The sequence below is a fragment of the Trachypithecus francoisi genome, unplaced genomic scaffold (genome assembly GCF_009764315.1).
Source record: "Trachypithecus francoisi isolate TF-2019V2 unplaced genomic scaffold, Tfra_2.0 Lachesis_group4, whole genome shotgun sequence".
In the NCBI taxonomy this organism is placed as follows: Eukaryota; Metazoa; Chordata; class Mammalia; order Primates; family Cercopithecidae; genus Trachypithecus; species Trachypithecus francoisi.
Window position 1 is genome coordinate 73,425,183 of NW_022681469.1, and position 21,183 is coordinate 73,446,365.

The following is a 21,183-nucleotide window of genomic DNA, read 5'->3' on the forward strand; positions in this document are numbered from 1 at the left end:
GCATTTATATGAGCTACCATGAATCTCTTCTGGAATTGGAAGGAGCATGAATGAATATGTACATAACTAATCTGGGGGAAATGCTAACAGAGGAGTAAGAATACAAGTGATTTTAATTGTTTTATGGTGAGTCTTCTGCATTTCCAAGTATACATATATTTTTACAAGGGGCATGAATTTCTTTTCTAATCAGATATAGTATTTTTTTTTTTTACTAAATGTAGAAAATAGTTGTGGTAGAACTGATGGACTTTTCCAACAGAACAATATATAAGGGTAGTAGAGAGAGAGGACCAGAAAGGAGTCGTGGGACTAAAGTCTTAATTTTCTTTTCATCATGTGCTTCTATGAAAATGCAGGAGGGGCAATGTACCCACAGTGGCTTGCTTAAAACTTTTAAAAAACAAATTATATTTTTAAGACTTCCTTTCTTCTATTTAAAATAATAGGCCATTAGAGAGCAAGATGTTTATTTTTATAATTCCCTATGATCTAGACTTGATTGCACATTGGGAAGTAAGGATTTAAAAAAGCAATGTTTACAATTCGATTTTTGTGTAATATTTTTACTCTATAAGACAAAGAATTAAGACCACATAAAAGCAAAAACAGAATAATTTATTTGAATGCATCTTTCCGTGAAAAAAATAAAAATAAGACTTTAATAGTCATTTCCTTAAGTGTTTACAAATCTTCTCAAAAATACTACTGGTTATTGAAAAAAAAGAGAAAGCATAGTTTTGTTTTTGTGACAACCATCCTTATTACTTTGTTGTACAAATAACAAGATAGAAATTTAGAAATAAAATTGAAACATATATTTAGGATCCCTAACACTAATAAAAATTTAATAAAACAAAGTCTGCTGAAAAATCTAACAATGTAAAGTTTCCACATTTGTAGGTGAGACAGGATAGTCTCAGTGTTGATGACAGTGGAAGTATAGAGTGGAACTAATTGAGCTTTGCAGAGATATTTCGTACCAAATGAAAGAGGAAACCCCTGTCATTTTCATTCTCCTCATCAGCATGAGAAAGACTGCCCACTGAGGAATATTTCCCCAACATGTTTTTCTGTTGCACAAGACATTGTGTATATGCTGAAAAACCTGTAGTTCAATTTGCATAAATGCCTCTATTCTGCATGTAAAGGAGTAATGAGTAAGATGTGTTGGTCTTGGTTTCTTCACTGATTCCAGATTAATATACTTTTCCACTGTTTTTCCTTAAAATATTTCTTCAGAATTTCACTCTAATGTGCTGTTTAGCCCATGAGAGTTCACCTAGTGAAGAGATATACAAAATATGTAAACAGTTCTATAGATTTTTCAGGTCTGCAGGTAAAAGAACCTTAAATTCTTTTATTCCTTTCCAGGGCTACAAATTAGATCAATATTTTGAGCTAGCCCAAGAAACTTACATTTATCAACAGATAAATATGAGTAAGCAATTATTAAATTTTGTAGGTAATTTACTTTTGAAACTAAAGGTTTACTTAACTTGAATGTCCTGTTTTCAATATACTAACATCAGTCTTGGGTTCAATATAAACCCTACCAAGAGCATTTAATGAGGTCAATAGACAATATTGAAATACATCCGGCCATAAGTTCAATAAATAAATAATTGGGCTGAGTACTAGAATATGAACACAAACCAGTTTACCAATTTGTTAAACAGCAGTCCAATTAGGTAACAGACACATGGAGTAAAGAAAATAACACTGTTAGAACAATCTAAGAGCCAAAGAATAAAATTGTTTGGCTGTCTTTCCTGCTCAGAAGTGACTGCCAAATAAAAGAAAGCAGTGAAGTTAAGATTCTTTCCCCAGAGCTGGCACATTCACATTGGGAATAAGAGATGGGAGAGTTTCACCAACCACCTATAATAATGCATTACTCATGAAGTTGATCTTTGAATTTAATTGGACCTAGAGGAGAATAAAACCATAGGTAATCAGGAAAGAAAAATGCTCCCTGCATCTATAGGTGGCATTTATGCTACTGATAATTATTTATTTTACTAAGAATCACTCATTTTTAGTTAAAATAATTAAACAGCAGCCCACTAAACTATGAAATCTTTAAAAAATTGAGTCTTATTTAATGTCTTGCTCTAGCACATAGTAAACGTCCTGGAAATGTTTGTGAATTGATTATAAGTAAAATAAGTACAAACTAGTTTCTGATAAGGAAAAAGGAAGCATTTTGTTTATTTATTAAAAAATTAGAGTAAGTAACATAAATCTGAATTCGAATAAAATAACACTTTAAAAAATATTGGCTCCCCATTTAGATAAAGTTAGAAGACAGAGGAGGAAAATTTTAAGAAGGATATTACGGATAAGGGAGACAGTTATGGAAAAAGAGAAGAAAAGAGAAGGGTAGACTCAGAAAAGGAGGGATTCAAAGGATGAAGGTAAAGGAAGAGAGAGCCACTGGAAGACAAAGACGTACGCAGATAAACTAACAAACACAAAAAAAGATTGAGAAGACAAGAAGGTGAGACGAGAGAGTCTGTGGGAGGTGGAGATGTCACTCAGATTGGGCTGGTAGCATGAACTGGGGTCTTGAGGGTGACTGCCTTTTGGAGGAGCATGTCCTAATAGCAGTTTTGAATACCTTTTGAATAGCAGTTTTGAATGCCTGAAAAATAACATTTCTGCTTTGTTTTCAATTCTCAAATCTTATTTATGAAATAAACTTTTATGTTCTTAAGAAAGTCAAAAGATTTTGCTAGTGTCTAAAAGTCATCTCGTTTCAAAAGGTGTTCTTTTTTTGAGAATGAGTTTTTTGACATGGAAAACAACCCAATCACTTTATTTTGTGTTCTGAAATTGTAGCTGCCATATTCACAATTTTGACTTCAAATTTATTTCGTTCTTGAGAACCTTAAAAGATAAACCCCAAGTTGTCATTTGGTTTGTTTACATTCTAAAGTGAAAAATTGATAGTTAGAAGAAAGGATATATAGAAAAACAAATGAATTTAAATAGGATACAAATTTTAATTAGATTAAATCTTAGAAAGGAGACATAATCTCAAAATTATTTCAATGCCTTATATTTAACAGCAAACAAACTTCCCCTAGTTTTCTATTATAGATGGTAAAGAGAATTAGGTATCATTTTAGAGTGTTTTTATTCTTAAAATATCATGTAATAATATCCTACTCTTGTGTTCTACTAGATTGATAATGCAATGCTTTACAACATTTTTTTTCAAACTAGAAGTTTCTAGCTCCATCAAAGTCTGTTCCTTATTCATGTGACTCTAGGTAAATTTTCTCTGATGAGGTTCTCTGAAGTATGTTGTCACTTATTTAGACCTTAAATGATGCACAGTTCCCCCAGGACTAGGTTTCCTCCCCATAAGATAATTTCCCATGGATTTGTTCACTCCTAGCTGTTATTTTTGGTATTTACCCAGAAGTGTGCATGAATTACTTTGCTGGAACTGTTTCTTTTGCCAGAGGGGAAGTTTCTGTATGTGGTTATTGATGTTCTTTTCAAAGTCAATAAATGACAAAGAAATGATGGAAGATGGTCTGTGGCAGTTATGCCTGCAGGCCGCTACAGCCCACAAAAAAGAGAAGTTCGTCTTTTTATTTCAAAAGATTGTAGGCTTTATTTCTCCATGGCAGGGAGGAAAGGGAGACTTCTTAGTGACAACCTTGAGCTTAACTGGATAAATAGGTTCCTAGCTTTGTCCTCAGCACAGGTTTTGTCCTCTATGGGTGAGAGGCCAGTCCTCAAGGGGGTTCCACTCACTTGGGAATAGGCTACTTTGAATAGGAGGATGGGCATTGGTGCTCACTGTGCTGTGGATCCTCTGTAAGCTTTTATTTTACTGGTCCTATTTTTAGTGACAAATCATCATGGCTCTAAAACTACCATAGCCACTGGAAAATCATTAAGTAATCATTAAAATGGCTACAGAATTGGCATGAACATTCCTTTCATACCCAGATGTGGATTCCTTGGGGAAATATTGTGAGAAAGAAATGTACACAAGAGAAAGTTGATTCTAGAGTTTTGTATCTAGTCCACTGGCCCAAGTGCATGGCCCCAGAAGATATTTGTGTGCTTGCCTGTTTTGTTTTTCAAAATTATGTTCAGGTGGGGAAGTGTGCTCAAATGTACAGAAGCTGTAATTTCTTGTTTTGGTATTTTTCTTCTGTGCCTTTTAATCAATTCTGGGGAAAGCAAAAGCTAAATGCTTAGCCTCTCCATAGCACCATCAAATGCAGATTCATACTTACTCTGGCTGGTCTTGCTGCTGGGCAGGGATGTGCTGAATAACTTCATATATTGTACTGTGCAAATCTTGTCCCGATACACCATCAGAGACTGGAACAGATCTGCTTGGGATCTAGAAAATGTGGCACATTAAAAATAGAGTATCTCAATACTAGTAAATAGTTTTTCCACTATGCTGCATAGTTGAAAACAACTGGCAGTAGTGATGATTAGAGAATTAGAACTATTTATCTTCCCTAGAAGGCTGACATCCTCCTTGCTACACTTTACTGCACTTACCCTACAGCAGTTTGTGCAGCAGCATAGCTATAAGGTCAGAAGAAGGATAGCTTGACAAAGCTATGGCTTTTTTCTTCATTTAAGAAGAAAGGTGGCAGTGCTGGAAAGGAAATATTATAGAAAGAAAAAAATAGCAAAAGAGAAGATGTCAGGACATCTTAGATAGCACATATTATTATCTTTTCTATACCTCAGTTACCCTTTTGACACTATTTGCCAATTATGTGCACAAGGGTGGCTTAAAAGCAAGAACAATATACAGCCCAAATCCCTCATCCTATTGCAAATAAGTAAAGACGGTACCAAGGAATGTGGAACACTCAAAGGAAAATATTTTGGTTTAAATGTAGTAATGGACTGTAAAAACTAAATGCTTGGGTGAATGTGGAAAGAATAGTGTATTTATGGCTGGTAAAAACCAACAGATATTTTTATTGAAAGTGGTATTTGTGTTTTATTAATTCCCATTCCTTATATTTCATAACTTCCTTCTTCCTGTAAACACTCCCTCCCAATTATTTAGCCAAAGTCTAATTTTCCTCCCCATCCCAAATGCTTCCTATTTTAATCCTACTTCTGTCCACTTTCAGTCTTTCATATTTATACAGCTCCACCTCGAGGGCTCTTTGGTCTTGATAACTCTGAAGAGTTCCCTATCTCATGTTAATTTGACCTGCTAGGTTTTAGCAGAACATCTTACCTTTTTGTTTTTCTAGAAACTACTAATTTCTATTCCACTTGCTATAGCTCTCACATGAAGCCTTAGTATATGTGATTTGTCCTGTCATTTTTGTGTCAAGGAAAGTTTGGTTTACAACCTATCCTTGAGATCAGCTCTTGATATTTTTTGTATGAAGGTATTCAGGGGCTATGGTAAAAGCAATCTATTGATGATCACCAACTTACTCACCTAACCTAATATTAGAACTGTTAAATAATAAACTTGCTCACTTAATGCAGTTGTTTTCTGGCTAACTCCTGAAAGAGGTGCTAAATGGACAGTGAAATGTACAATGGGTAGAGACAGAAGTAATCCATTTGTGTACATACCACACAATATGCCAAGAGATTATTTTGATTATCTTTTTTTGAGTCAGGGTCTCGCTATGTTACTCAGGTTGGTCTTGAACTCCTGGGTTCAACTGATCCTCCTACCTCAGCTTCCTGAACAGCTGGGACTACAGGTGCACACCATGGCACCTAGCTTATTTTGATTTTAAAAAACTCAAGAAGTTAATAATTTATTTCGCTTCTCAACTTCAGTTTTGAGATCTTGGTTCTATTATCACTTTCCTTTTCCTCTAAAGGCCATTGCATTTGGCTGCTAATCTTCCCACACAGCTGCCATTCTGGCTTCTCATGCAGTCTCCTCTCATGTCCCCGTCCTCATCCTCATCCTTTGGTTGTTGGTCTTGATTTCTCACTTCTTCCCCAAAGCACCTGTGATGGCCAATTAAGAACCTCAGCAGATTCCTCAGGAGCTTTCAGCTTTGAAGATGGGCATGGCTTCAAATCAAGTTATTCTGTTTCCGACAGAAATAAGCCGGGCTTCCACTATGTAATTAAAGCCCCTATTTCTCTGCCTCAAGTTCTTCAGGGCTGTAATATTTTGAGCCAATTGAGGTTCTCCCAGTAAAACTCCAAAATTGAGTAGTGATTAATCACATGGTAAGATTTAAAATTTCTTATATAAATCTCACTCCTTTCCAGTGAATTCCTAGGAATAAAAAGCGTGTATTATTTTACATAAAAAAACTGAAACTCCTTATTCAAAAATTCAATTATAAACTTTAGCTGTTCAGTTTCCTGCTCTCCAATTCGAAGCCACACCTCAAAGTGGTGCTTTCTGCCATCGTGAGAAGCTGTTTGAAATAACTGATCCATCAAATATTTGTTTTTGTCTTTCGGTTGTGGAAGTGAAGGTGAGCCAATCCTGCCTGAGATTGAATAGGGTATTGCAAAGCCTTTGCAGGGCAGTTCTTCCCTTCATCTGTGACTGTTACCGACTCACCCTTAGGGAGGATGAAATCCAATCAGTCCCTCTCCATTACTCACATGACATTTCTCAAATAAAGTCTGTGGTCAGGAGGCTTACTGGATGAACCTTATACATTGACAGAATCCTCTGAACAAGAGAAGTCACCATTCCCTAGTGGCAAATAGTCCTTTTAACAAATGGAAATGAGAATGACTGGAAGCAAGTAATCTGTTTTTATGGTGCCCTTCCTTAAATGGACTCTCATAGCAGAATAAGGAAGCAGAGGAAAACTTGGTTCTATACAAATCTGTAAAAGTGTTAATAGTCTGATTTGCTCAGAGAAACATTCTGCATGTCTTAAGCAAAACTGATTGCTTTAAAAAACTTTTTTTTTTTTTTTCCTGGACTGAAATGACTTCAACTATAAGAAAGCTCCCTTGCCATCATGCACTTTTAGGGCAATAATAAAGATGTATACTTGCATACTTTGGGCCTATATGGTAACTTCCTTCTGAAGCATGAGTTATCTTTAAGAGTGTGATCAATTGGCTTTCAAAGTTGTCAAAAGATATGAGGGGGCAATAAAGGGAAAACTGAGGAACAGAGAGAGTTCAGTAAAGTGATGGGTTGCAGTCACCCAAGTGATGCAGAATGACTTAAATCAGGGTCTCCTGATCCTCTGTTTATTCAGTATTTATTTATTTGAGACAGGGTCTCACTCCGTTGCCCAGGCTGGAGTGCGGTAGTGTGATCACAGCTCACTGTAGCCTTGAACTCCTGGGCTCAGTGATCCTCCTGCTTTGGTCTCCCGAGAAGCTGGGACTAGAGGCATGCGCAACCATGCTTGGCTAATTTTAAAATATTTGTTGGGATGGGGTCTCTGCCCAGGCTGATGTCAAACTCCTGGGCTCAAGCTATCCTTCCATCTCGGGCTCCCAAAACCCTAGGATTGCAGATGTGAGCCACCGTGCCCAGCCTATTTATTCAGTTCTCCTGACTTTCAACCTAGTTAGTTCTCTCTTCACTGAGATTACCAGGTAAAGACTATTTATGAATTAGCATAACTTCCTTATTTGTGTTAGCTTTACTTATAAAGGTGAAGTAAGATGCTTTAGCTCCCCAAATCTGGCAATGCCATTCATTATGGAGTAAGTCAACACTGCTTAATGCAGTAATGGGTAACGCAGCCATTTGATCACACTGCCCAGTGCTTAAATGAATGCTGCTTACACCTCTGGTGAAGCAGAATTCTACTTCTTGGTTAATCAGCCACTAGGAAAACCAACCCTGGAAACACCAGAAGTATCTGGAAAAGCAACAAATTCATATATTCCGAAGTCATCCAGAGCATCTTCATGGCCTGAAATGTAAAACAAATACTACTTACAAACCAAATGCCTTGATTTGCTGTTTTTTTTTTAAAACTTTGTAAAACTTATCTTTATTGTCTGCTTTAAATGGTATAGGTACAAAATGAATTTAACATTTCCTAATCCCTATAGTCGTATTGCCATTAAGCAGTGTTGGAAATCACTCTTTCTGAAGCTGAGAATCAAAACTGAATTGGAACAATTATTCTTAAGGCCAGATGTGAGAATAGCCTGTTGTATCTTTAAATACACACAGGTGGGCAAGCTTGGCCTTTGTAACTCTCAGTTACCAGAGACTCATGGTCACCAGGGCTTTAGCCTGAAGGTCACAGCAGCTCTTGATCTACCCATAGTATCTACTGCACCCCGTTAGATCTAACAGAGACCATCAGAACTAAACAGAGCAAATAACTAACTGAAGCTTCCCATACATAAAAGGTAAAATACATTACAATATCAATCCACATAAACTATCGTCTACAGAATGATGGGGGTAGAGGTGGTTAGGAGGAACGAGATAGCCTCTAGGGCCCTTGCCAGCTCTGACATTCTGTCATTTATAAGTCAGGAAGGGCTAGAAAAGAGGAAGAAGGCCCACATTTATTACACATCCAGGCATCATATCAGGCACTCCACCTCATTTTATTTAATTCTCATAGCAACCTTAAGGGGGAAGTTTTTAATCCCTATTATTTAGAAGAGGAAGTTGTGGTCAAGAAAAATAATTTTCCTAAGGTGACATGAGGGGAAAGTGGCACATATAAAACTGCAACTTGGCTCCCTGTGACTCTGTGGCCTGAGCAAAAACTCCATTGTTAACTTATAATAACTCAGTACAGTCAATATTGATGGTAATGAGGGTTACAGTGGGGACAAAGAAGCAACCCTGGCCCCTGCCAAACCTTTTCCTCTTCTCTTTGGGATGGAGCTGCCAGCATGAAACCTACCTTAGGAATGAACAAAGTGATAGAACGCTTTGGCATTTTCAAAATAATGATAATAGAATCAATGAATTAGCAGAACTAATTTCACTGATCCTACTGACTGTGGGCAAGTGACTTAATCCCTTTGATGAGTAGTTCTCTTGACTGTAAAATGGAGTTAAGAGTGCCTTCCAGGCTGATAGTACAGACTTGTGTGACTTATATAAAACCAAAACAGAAGACAGCACTTTGTAAAGTGAAGGCACTAACTCAAAGGTAAGAGACTGTTAATGTTAATTTTAGCTCATATTAATTATATTACATTAATAATATATAATATTAACACAACTAATTAACATACATTAAAACTGATAATAGCCCTTTTCAGCCTGGCCATTACCTGAAAATGTTTGAGCTTTCCTATATTCTGTTTCCGGCCTGAAAAGACAAAATAGGTATTTTTGTCAGGGATAATAATTGAGGAAAAAGCATCTAAGGAAAGAACTATTTTCATAGAAACAGATGCATTACCTGCCTTCTAGTTTCTGTTTTATAACTAAAATCAAGAGAGAAGAAAAATGGTAAGATTATTTTTAGTACACATATACAGCTTCAATTTTTTTTTTGTAATTTTAACCTACCTTTGTAGGGTTGATATTTTTTCCATAGGAAGAGAAGACACATGGATATAATCAAAAATAGTGATATTCCAGTTATACTTGCTAAAGGTGACAATGATTTTCCTTTCTGTGCAAGCTTCTCCAGTCCTAAAAAAAAGATAAATATATTTTTAGCAATAAATTGCTACAGTATATAACTTGACTTTTTAAATGCCTTATTTAAAACGAGACGCTATTGAAGAAAACCATACAAACATGTATATTAGAGACACAGAGAAAGAGAGAGACCAAATGGAAGGAATGCACTTATTTTACAACACACACTAAACTCCTTAGGGATACCTGTGATTGGAAATGTGGTGCACTGCCCAAGTTAAAACTGATTGTGTTGTATTAGATGTAGCAAATATCTCATGTCGTACTTCTCAGTTATGTTTGCCACATTAACTTAGATCTGTTTCATCTCATCATCTCTACATCCCTAAATGCTAAGTTGTTCTCTCATTTTCCTTCCATTTTGCTTTTTTAGCATAATTCAAGTATGTGAATTTTCTAGGGAGATGGCATGTGAATAAAGGTGCGAGAGGGGAGGTGTTCATTTCAAACACACTTCAGTAATTTTTGGCCAATAAAGAAATGTCTCTTACCATAAATGATGAAAAAAATTAAAAAGAAAAAAAGAAACATCAATTCTTAAAATAGGATGTATGTGTGATTTTTAAAAAAATATTTAAAGTCCCACCTTTTGACTAGAATTCACTTTGTTTAATAAGTCATTCCCTTTATTAATATCACTATATAAAATATGGTGCTAATAGCATCTGCTGGGTGCTTACAATATGTCAGGCTCTGTTCTAAGGGTGGATGATACATATTAACTCACTGAATCTTTACAACAATCCTATAAAAGAGAGATTATTTTATCATCCCTTCCAATAGATGAGGAAGCTGAGTCTTGCCCAAAGTCAATTGGGTTATAAGTGGTAGAGTCCAGAAGTTACCCCAGACTCTTAACACTAAATGATGCCTCCCTTTAATATAATTTCAACACATAACTGTGGCTATGTTAACACCAGCTTCAGGCTATAATATGTTTAGTTAATCTATCTATATATATATAATCTATATAATAAGAAGTAGTTTTAACCTCCAACAAATGAAAGTAACAGATGTCTTCCATATTAGCATGTGAGTCAGATATGGGTGTGGAAATAAATCATGGCAGTTGCCTGTCTCTGTCTAGATTAATATGGGAGTGAAAGTCATGTGATGCCATTTCTGTTCAGCAGTGGAGAACAGCCTGGAAAATCTGGGTGTGGTGAAGACCATGGTGGCTACACAGCTCTGCAATAAATATCCAGCCTGCACTGTGTCATCTTTCACCACAAAATCTCTGCTGAGATCTCCAACAGCCAAAATAAGGCAGAAAGCCTTAATCTTTTCTTTCTCTCAGTATAAACCTACATTAATTTTCTTGGCTTTTCCACCTAGAATACTTTCATTTCTTAATTTTACAGGAATCTTTTAATAATGTAGTGTAGATCATATGTGCAAAAATCTAGTAAACACATCATGGAAATCGGTTATCTCTTCTAATTTCCCCATACAACACCATTCCCATATTCCCCTTAAGTCCTAAAGAGTTTGACAAGGTTGTTTTTCATTATCAAAAATCTTCACAATTTCTGATGGGGAGTTTATAAATTTCTGACATGCATTCAGAGAATTGCATTCTTAAAATGTTCTTCTATGGGATTATAATAGCTGTGTCCTACTTATTGCCTTTAAACAGATTTTAAATTAAACTCTTTCAAACCTTAGCAGGAGAAATAAATGAAAGGCAGCTTCAAATGAACTAGAATAACAATTTATTGATTCTAGATAAGAGACTAGGACATCATGAAGCTTATTAGATTACTTTTGCCTCATATTAAGTTGTAGAATAATTTGTATTCTTCCACTGTTAGGTTGACCTTTAGATTGGAACCACTTTGCACTTGGGTAGTCTCTTTGTGAGATCTTAGTTTTTTCTCAGATATTATTCTCTTGTGGGATTGTTCTCTCTGAAGAGCTGTGTAACTTTGGGTGAGCCCCTTGACTCTCAGGGTTTTGATTTTCACATTAGTATAATGAGGAGGCAAGAGTGACTGGCATTTAAGTTCTCTTCTTGCTCTGATACTCTATGACTTGGAGGAGCCAGAGAAGTTTACATAAAGTTATGTAAATAGGACCCTATATCTGTGGCATGCTAGTAACAAAGTCTTCAAAAAAATTGCACATATATATGTTATTTTAACACAACATATAAACACACACAATACACTTTTCACTTTAATTTCCATTATTTTCCCCTCATTTCCTGAAGTGTAGGCAATGTAATTATAGAGCAACATTTTTCTGAGTTTTAAAACATAGTAATTTCATTATCATTAAGTCCAAAATGTTTTTTAATTTTCACTGCAATTTCTTATTTGACCTATGGGTTATTTAGAAGTCTGTTGCTTAATTTTCTTAAGTTTGAGAATTTTCTAGTGTTGTTTCTATTATCAATTTTTAGTTTAATTTCATTATCGTTAGAGGACAGTCTTTTGAAGTTTGTTGATTTTTTTAAATGACTATACAAATAGTCATATGAAGAGGGTGTATTCTGCAGTTGTTGCATGTAGTATTTATATTATTTCAACTAGGTGAGGCAGGCTTTCTCTATTCCTACTGAGTGTTTGTCTGTTTCATTAGTTACTGAAATAAATATGTTAAAATCTCCCACTTTGTGATTTTTTTGGTCAATTTTTGCTATTTATTAGGTATACTTCCTAATGCTTCTTGTCTTAAAGAATTTATCTAATTCATCTAATTTTTATATACTTTATCTTATACCAGTACAATAAGTCCTCACTTAACATCAGCTGATTCTTGGAAACTGTGACTGAGCAAAACAACATATAATGAAACCAATTTTACCGTTGGCTAATTGATATAAACAAGAGCTAAGTCTCTACAACATATTTCTGGTCAGAAAAATATCAGAGGTCTACATAAAGATCCCAAACATTTCTAATATCAAACACTGAAATAAATGTGAGCTATACATACATTTAATAAAGATTAATAAAAACAAGTCAGATCATTATTCACTCCATTTTTGGTGAATCCGTGAATGATGGCAGTGGTAGTGGTAATGGGTTAAATCAAGGAATAAATGTTTACAAAGTGAAAATTGTAAAAAGCACCTCCTAGCATCATGCAGTTCAAAAACTAACATCACAAATCTGGTAGTCTTGTGGAGCACTTTCATATCACATCATTTATTGTCATGCATTTATATGCTTATCCTAGACTTTATAAATTTTTATTTGACAATCATTCATATTCATTCATTCATTCTCCAACCTGCTTATTCTAGTTTAGGCTTGCAGGTGGCTAGAAGCCTATCCCGGAAACCCAGGGCACAAGGCCGGAACCAGCCCCAGACAGGGTACCATCCCATTTCAGGGCACACTCACACACATACCCACACTAACTCAGACAGTGACCATGTAGATATGACAGTTCATTGAATGTGCACATCTTTGGGATGTGGGAGGAAGCTGGAATACCTGGAGAAAACCCGTATAGGTATGGGAAGAATGTGCAAACTGCACACACACAGTGGCCCCAGTGGGAATTGATACTTTTTCACATCAATATTATAAGGAAATGATGTTGAAATGAAATAACATTATTAGAAGACCTGCTATATAGCTACGCTGGCTTTCTTTTTTGTATGATTTATCTGTTCATTTACTTAATTTCAACCTTTCAGTATCTTCATACATAAGGTGTGTATCCAGTTTGACATGTTTTTTAGTTGGAATATTTAGTGCACTAAGACCTAGTATGATTAGTAATATATTTCAGTGTAGATCTACAATCTTATTATTTTTTTCTATATTTCCTACCTTTTTATTTATTTTCTCTCTTCTTTCTTGTACTAATTTAAATTAATCAGAATTTGATTTATCTTTTCTTCTCTATTTCCTTGCTAGTTATACATTTTTATTTGTCTTTTAGACTTTAGGCATTAAAAATTCTAATCGAAATTAATAGTTTTACCACGTACTGCTTCTACGATACAATAATTAGTTTCATATTACAGTTGGGAAATCTAAGACTCCAGTACTCAAATTTGAATTTAGCAAGGTCTAACAATAATTCCATGCTCTTTCCACCACTCTTGCCTAATCATTATGGAAGAAATAGAAATCCTTCCCCCAAATGAAGCCCAAATCTACTCAGTTCTACTATTTGAAGCAACAACAAATAAATCAAATCCTCTCTGTATATGAGGCCATCTTAATTGTTTGATGAAACTCTCACATCTCCCCCTGAGAATCCTCTTCTTCAGATTCAACATCCCCAGATCATTTTGTTGTTCTTTACATAATAGAATTCCAGATTCTCTACCATCCTAGAGGTGCACTTTTGGAAGCCCAACAAAATTTAGTCAATTTCATTTCTAAGATATAAATTTAGAAGGACCCATACTTCACTGTGGTTGTCAATAAGATAAAGGCAAATAGAATGCTTTCTGAGACAGTGACAGTGATAAAAAAGCAAAAAAAAAAAAAAAAAAACCCAGAAAAATTGATAAGCAATAATAAAAAAGAAAGAATTGATAAAAAATACCAAATAATAGAGTGACAAGATTTAACATATATCATATGATTTGGGCACCACTTTTAGCAAGTGAATTCTCTATTTCATCATTTTAGATCTGACAATAAAATCAAAACTAGCTAAGGGAATTTTCAGATAATGCACAATTAAATATATATTAAATATTATATATACATAAAATCAAATGTACATTTGTTTTCCATTTACAAAAGAAAATTCATAACACCATTTACAGTTACAGATAAAGAAAGAGTCTCAGAGAAGCTAAAATATTTGCCATAGTCAGTAAGTCCTAGAGTTGAGAGTAGACAGGTTTTTTTCTGACTTCAAGTTCAACTTTTTCTGTTAATCTGTGGTCAAAGATTGGTTTTTCCAATTAGTAGGTAGGCTCTTATATATCAGTTTTTCCTCTAACTTTTTCTGACATCAGACTTCATGTGCTTCAAATCTTTCACTTCTTAATAGCCAGACTGCCATCACCAAAATTCTATAAGCCCTGAAGACTCCTCAAAAAAGAATTCAATGCTAATTTATTCTATTCAAATTTTTGCAATGTGCTTTACCATGAGCAAAACTGCACAAAAACACTTGAGTAGTCTCGGCTGTTTTTTCCCTCTTAAACTTGAACATATCCTAATAATTACTATTTCCAAGCAGTTCTCATTTTAATAGTGAAGCTTCACTCTGGCTGGCATCCGCTCTCTGCCAGACACTTCTGTGATTCTGCAGTCGGGCAGAAGGCTTAATATACAATGATCGCATGTCTTAGACTAGATAAGATACATATGTTCCCTTCCCCTTCGTTTTTAACTTTTTGTCCCTTTTGATATGTATTTAGTAAAATGACTTAATTTGTACACATTCTCTCCTACAGAGGATCCCACTCTTCCCCTCCTCCATTACTTCCTTATTTCTTTAGGCTCCTTCCTTATTGCCCTCTTGCCTCTTGCCTTGGCCTGTGTTTGCCTTACATCAGAGAGCTTTCCTGTAATGACCAGTGCCTGTCAGTCCAAAACCACGGCTGGGCCAAAGGCCAAGAGTCTTCCCCATGGAGAATGAGGAATAGGGACAATCCTTTTCTCGGAAGAAATGATCTTTCCTGTTAGGCCTCTTCTCTAGAGCATCCTGGCTCTCTGCTCTCAACACTGCTCCTCTATCCAGGAACACACAAGATTTACTAGGTCCAGCATTTGAAATTTGTTCCCTTTCACGCACACAAAAAGTGCCAAATATGTCAAGGATCAAATCAAAGGGCACAGTTGTGTGGTCTCAGCCATAGGCAAGTGTTTTTGCAAAGATGAACTTCCAGAACCTGAACTTGAAAATAAGACAGCAGGAAATTCTGAGCCTATTGCCATAGAGAATGTATAGGGATCGCTTCTGCAGTTCTAGACACTTGCAGGAGCTTCCTTCTTTCTCCTTTCAGAGAGTTTATACTATTCTTTAGCACATAGCATGCCATTCTCCCCATTATTTAAACATGATGGACTCATGTGCCAAAGCCATAGTGCAAATGCTATTTGCCTCCTCCTTAGGCAAACAAATAAAATGGAATAACATGTTAAGTGCAAATATGGGCAAGAGGTGTGGTATCCATGGTATCACAACCCTGCTGTTTGAGACTGCACTCAGTGCAGGACAGCCATATGCTACCAGTCTGTGTATCTATTTCTAGATCAAAATGAAGTCTTGAGATCTCTCTCATTCAATCTGTTCACTGATTATGGTAGCTGACTCGTGTCCCTCCTGAGATGAAGGTGCCACGTTGAGGAGTGTGCCATTTCCACACTCCATCATAAGCCCACCTGACAGACAAAGTTGTTCAATGCTGGGTGCTCATGGAGACATCCCCTTAGGTCTCAGGGTCTGAATGTCAGATTTGTAGTTCCATCTTAATTGTCATTTCCAAAGGCCCAAAGTAAAATACATTTCCTAGAGGCCTTGACTTGAGAAATTTCCAGATAGAAAAAATCAGTCAATTCATTTTCCTGCCTTGAGTCTTTTTCCTGTTCTCTTCTTTAAGAAAAGATGGGGAATATAAATAAATGTAAAAAATGGTAGCTTTCTCAGGATCACATACGAATTGAAAACATTTCCATTATGGCTAAATCTCAAACTACGCCCACATGGCCTTAGGGAATTCTATTTATACAATTGAATGCCTTCATTAACTGTGAACATTTGAATTCTGATCAGATGATTGCATTTCCATAAACATTCTCTATCATCTATCTATCATCTATCAATCTATCTATCTATCTGTCTGTCTATACATTGCATGTCAAAATAGCAATTTAAGCTCAGTTAAAACTTTAAAGTAGAGACATCTGCATTCAAGGAAGTCCTTAATTAAGGTAATAAAATATTGTTTTTCAAAACACAAAGCTAATTATTTTAATAATTATTCTTTTCTTGAAACATATCATAGACATTATTTTCAGTTACATGTATTTCCTAACTTTGCATTAATATGAAATTATACATATTGTAGACAAACCAGAGTATCTCTACATACATAGCATTAAATTAGATAGGTGATGAGAAAGTACACACTATACTCTATGTGTGACCCTATACCTATCTTTTAGAAAGACCATATGGTTTCATCAACATTCTCAGTTATACCAAAGGAGACAGTTTTTATAGTGGTTAAAAACAAGGGCTTTGGGCTGGGTACAGTGGCTCATGCGTGTAATCCCTGCACTTTGGGAGGCCAAGGTGGGTGGATCACCTGAGGCCAGGAGTTTGAGACCAGCCTGGCCAACATGGTGAAATCCCGTCTTTTCTAAAAATACAAAAATTAGCCAGATGTGGTGGCACATGCCTTTAATCCCAGCTACTTGGGGGACTGAGGCAAGAGGATCGCTTGAACCCAGGAGGCAGAGGCTGCAGTGAGCTGAGATCATGCCACTGCACTTTGACCTGAGCAACCAGAGTGAAACTCCATCTCAAAATAAATAAATAAATAAAAAGGCTTTGAATTAGGATATTATTTTATCACTAGCAGTGTGAACTTGCCTATTGTCTCTGTCTCCTTTAGGATAGTTCCATGAAGATATAAAAAGGTCAATTAATATCTCAAATTAGATGTGAATCATAGTCCAAAGAGGTAAAAGTCACTGTTTGCTGCAGTCTTAGAAAGGCAGAAAAACACAGAACTAATTGTTCTCTCTAGCCTTCCTCTCCCCACTGAAAATCCCTAATAAAACTTGATTATTTCCTGACTTTGTTATTTTCTTTCCACATCTGTGATCTTGGAGTCATCTCTGACTCCTTTTTCCTTTGGCTTCCACATTCTATTGCTAAAACCTTTTGGTCAGCCAAATGTTTTGCCTTATTAAGAAGTAAGAGGTTAATTTATTTCTTACAACTTCACTGGCTATACCAAACACCAGTTCGGTTCTGGAAACATCTCAAAAGCAGGTACTTTGACCTTTTAAATGATTTCAAATTCTTCACAGATCTCAAGAGTTTATTCATCAGAGTGGATGGTCAGTAGGCTCAATTGATAGTTGCAAGTGATGGTCATTTACAACCGTAGGTTGGTGTATACTTAATGTATACTGCAGAGGTTCACTGACTTTGAAACTTAGAAAAAACAAATATTTAACAAAACACATCAATACTATTCATTTTCTTTGCCATTTTGTTGCTGTTTGAGTTAAAGCTCTGTGGACATTTGGGGGTTAGAAAATAGCTCTAAAAGCCACAAAGAGGTCACTAATATTGACAGCTCTGAATCCCTCTGAAAAATAAGCACCTGCTCTTCTTATTTACTGTAATAACAAATGCTTGCTCTTTGTACAGGTCAAACAGGTTTTTTAGATTTTGCAAAAGGTAATTATCTGACGTTAAGACTGTAGCTGTCTTTAGACCTTGGTAATAAGATCTTAATCAAATATTGGGGGCTTCTGATATTATGAGAATACCTTGGCTAAATATTAATGTAGAAAGTTTAGGCCGTGGGAAAGCCTTACTGTAGTACACTTTTATATATTACAGCCATGTTTTCACTTGCAGTGAGCATGAGAAACAAGCTGAAGATGACACCTGGATTGCTACTATTTTACATGCTTAATTATGGCTTGCTGTACAATTATGTCTTGGTTTGCTACTGGGGTGAAAAGCTGGTTAAGCCTATAAAAAATTTAGTAAAACAGAAAGCAAAGGATGTACCTCAGCTGTTTATGTGTTTGCCACTCATATTAGATTGTGAGCAGGAATTCTTGTTAGAAGGAATTACCTTTCTCATATGGTATTCTTAGTGCCTACTCTGATATTTGGCCCATAATGGGTGCTAACAAATGAATGAATGAGTGCTTACTTTATAACACCCTAAAACACATACGCTTTTTGGCTCTACCAGAAATATATATTATTATCTATTGCCCAAATGAAGCAACTCAGGTAAACATTCTAGAGCTGCATTGTCTGACATGGTAAACACTAAACACGTAGCTATTTATATGCAAATTAAAATTAATAAAAATGAAATAAAATTAAAAATTCAGTTTCTCAGTTGCATAGCAATGTGTTAAGGGCTCAAAAGTCAAATAAGGTTAGTGGGTATCATAACGAACAGTGCATTGTATTCAGATTTAAAAAACCCCACCATGACAGTATATACATTCCAATATACCTAGGTGATTTTTCCTCCTGGTACCTTAAGGAGTCCCTAGGAGGAACCTATCCACTATACATTTCTTCATCGACCTGTAGGTTTGCAATAGTCTTATAATTCTTCATGGCTCTTCAGGCATTTTTTAATAAATTCAAAACTCTCTGGAGATAAAATGTACTAAACAAGTGGTTGTCACACTTGTGAGTCCTGAATATTCAGATTCTCAGGTGCTACCTGAAAGATCCTGATCCAATAGGTCTGAGGTGTCTTAATGAAGCTACATTTTTAGCAACCTCCCTAGGTGATCTTGATGCAGAGGGCCCAAGGGCAACATACTGAAAAATTGAGCCTATGGATTAAAAGAAATTATATTGTTGCATCACTTATTCAACAAAATATATTGAGTTTCTCTGTGTTATGGGTCTTTTTCTAGGTACTAGTGCTATAAAGGTGAAGAAAGAGAAGGCATCAATAGAAAAGACATTAATGAGTAGTAGCTTTTATAAACTTGTTCTTCCACCAGTCATAGGTACCTTAACCACCATGTCCTGTCCAAACCTGCACCCAGATTTTGCCCAAGTGGCATTTGACGTGTGTGCAAAGGAGAGTCTGAGAAGGACTTAGTAGTATTAGAAGTAGTTATAGAAGAGGAAGAAGAAAAACGAAAAGGAAGAGGAGGAGTAGAGAGGGAAAGGGCAGGAGAGAGGGAGAAGGAGAAGAGAATACAAAGAAATAAGTAAAGAAAGACAAAAGAAGGAAGAAGGAGAGAAGAAAATGTATCTGAGAAATAGGAAGGAAGGAAATGGACACAACTTGGTGACTGAATGTGGGACCAGGCAATAGGCAAGAGGAATGAGTCTGAGATGACATTTAGCTTTCCGTCTTAAGTTGGTAGTTAGTAGGGCCATTCACTTAAATAGGCAATAGAGGTAGAATAGCAATTTATGGGGAAAGAAGATGGTTCAGTTTTGATATGTTGGACCTGTATGGTGCTTCTGGCACTTCCAAGCAGAGACATCCAGAGGAAGCTGGGTGTACAGTTTTAAAGCTTTAAAGATATAGATTTGGGATGTACCAGTGTTACATGAAGCCTTGGAAATGAATGAAATCATACAGAAAATCATACAGGAGAATAAAACCATTATGTACGGAGAGAGAAGAGAAGGTGTAGAAGGATGAAAATTTGGTGGGCATCAATATTTTGGGCAGTAATTCTTAACCTTTGCGGGTTGATGACATTTCTGATAATCAGAGGATTTCTAGAGAAAGCCAAATTTCACAGACTTACAGAATTTTGTAATTTCCAAGGTGTTGAGACTCCCCTTGTGAACTTCCATAGTTTTCAGGTGTTTAAATGGTGAAAGAGGAAGGGGAGCCCATGAAAGACAGTGAGAAGGGGAATCAAATAGAAGTGGGAAAACCAGATTCCCAACTCATGGAGATTTATTCATCTGACCTAATGCAATGGTAGACACAAACCCTCTAAATGAGCAGGCTGTTTCTCTTATATTTTTGTTCATAAAACTAGGAAAGAAAGAGTGCACATTTAGAAGTAATTTATGGAATTCACTTTTTCTTCATAGCCCCTCACAAATGAATTGAATTTCTCCCTTATTTCATTTTGAGTTTTCTTTCTTTGAGTCCTAGAAACCACAGCTTCGTTAACTTTGGAAAGAGAGATTTTTAGAGTATATGAATAATCCCACAATGATTTTCTTTTCCACATAGGTATAAGATAGGGGAAGGGCAAGGCCAGCATGCATTCGTGTTTTATTAGGATCCCTTCCTTGTATGTCACACATACCTACAGAAGTGATGATAACTGTGAAATGAGTTTCATCTTGCCTGCCGGTTATGTTGTTGTAAGCACAGCACACATAGTCAGTTGTCTTCTGCGCTACTTTCTCAGATGCAACTTCTAAGCGAGGCCCATGCTTAATGATATACGTTGTATTGTCAGTCCTCCTAATCCAGGAGTAGGTGTTGGGGGGATAAGAATCAGCAGAACAGTCAAATAGGATGGCCTCTCCAAGGTCAACAGTAAACACTTCCCCTACTTTTAGCCCTTTATCAGAATTCACTTGAAGTCCATAAGGTCCATCTGCATCAACATAAAAAAAGAAATAGATAAGTAGCATAAGTAATCACAACATAGGTCTTGAGTTTGGGAGAGCTTAGTAGCATTTTACTATTTTTGAAAGTCTTTATCTTAGAATTGGACGAGCAGGTCCTTGCTTAGACTCCCAATAAATGATGAGGACCTAAATATATTTTATTTTGATATCCATGAAAGTGAAAATTATTTGAGATTTGATTTGAAATAGTAATTTGAACTAATCTGAAATAGTAAAAGCCTGAAACTTCATATATAATTTTACAAATACTGTCATCATAATTGTGATGCTAAGGTTTTGAGTAATGTATTGATAAATCTACAATCTTGTAGACAAACTCAATCTTTCTGTTCTTGTATGACTAG

At 35.9% G+C, this 21,183-nt stretch overlaps 1 protein-coding gene across 3 annotated transcripts in view; it reads right to left on the reverse strand.

Annotated features, from left to right (window-relative positions):
* Positions 1 to 597: 597 nt before the first annotated feature.
* HEPACAM2 (HEPACAM family member 2) overlaps positions 598 to 21,183 on the reverse strand; it is a 37,962-nt gene continuing 17,376 nt past the window's right edge. The window contains exons 4-10 of one of the 3 annotated variants that reach the window (XM_033194763.1): positions 20,509 to 20,805; positions 9,449 to 9,574; positions 9,339 to 9,363; positions 9,208 to 9,245; positions 7,801 to 7,874; positions 4,260 to 4,369; positions 598 to 1,282 (exon numbers count right to left, since the gene is read on the reverse strand). In XM_033194763.1, the coding sequence (XP_033050654.1) occupies positions 1,279 to 1,282; positions 4,260 to 4,369; positions 7,801 to 7,874; positions 9,208 to 9,245; positions 9,339 to 9,363; positions 9,449 to 9,574; positions 20,509 to 20,805 (674 nt within the window). In that variant the 3' untranslated portion in view covers positions 598 to 1,278. Of the gene's footprint in view, positions 1,283 to 4,255; positions 4,370 to 7,800; positions 7,875 to 9,207; positions 9,246 to 9,338; positions 9,364 to 9,448; positions 9,575 to 20,508; positions 20,806 to 21,183 lie in introns of those variants that run through there. The other 2 variants (XM_033194765.1, XM_033194764.1) reach the window with 2 other exon arrangements.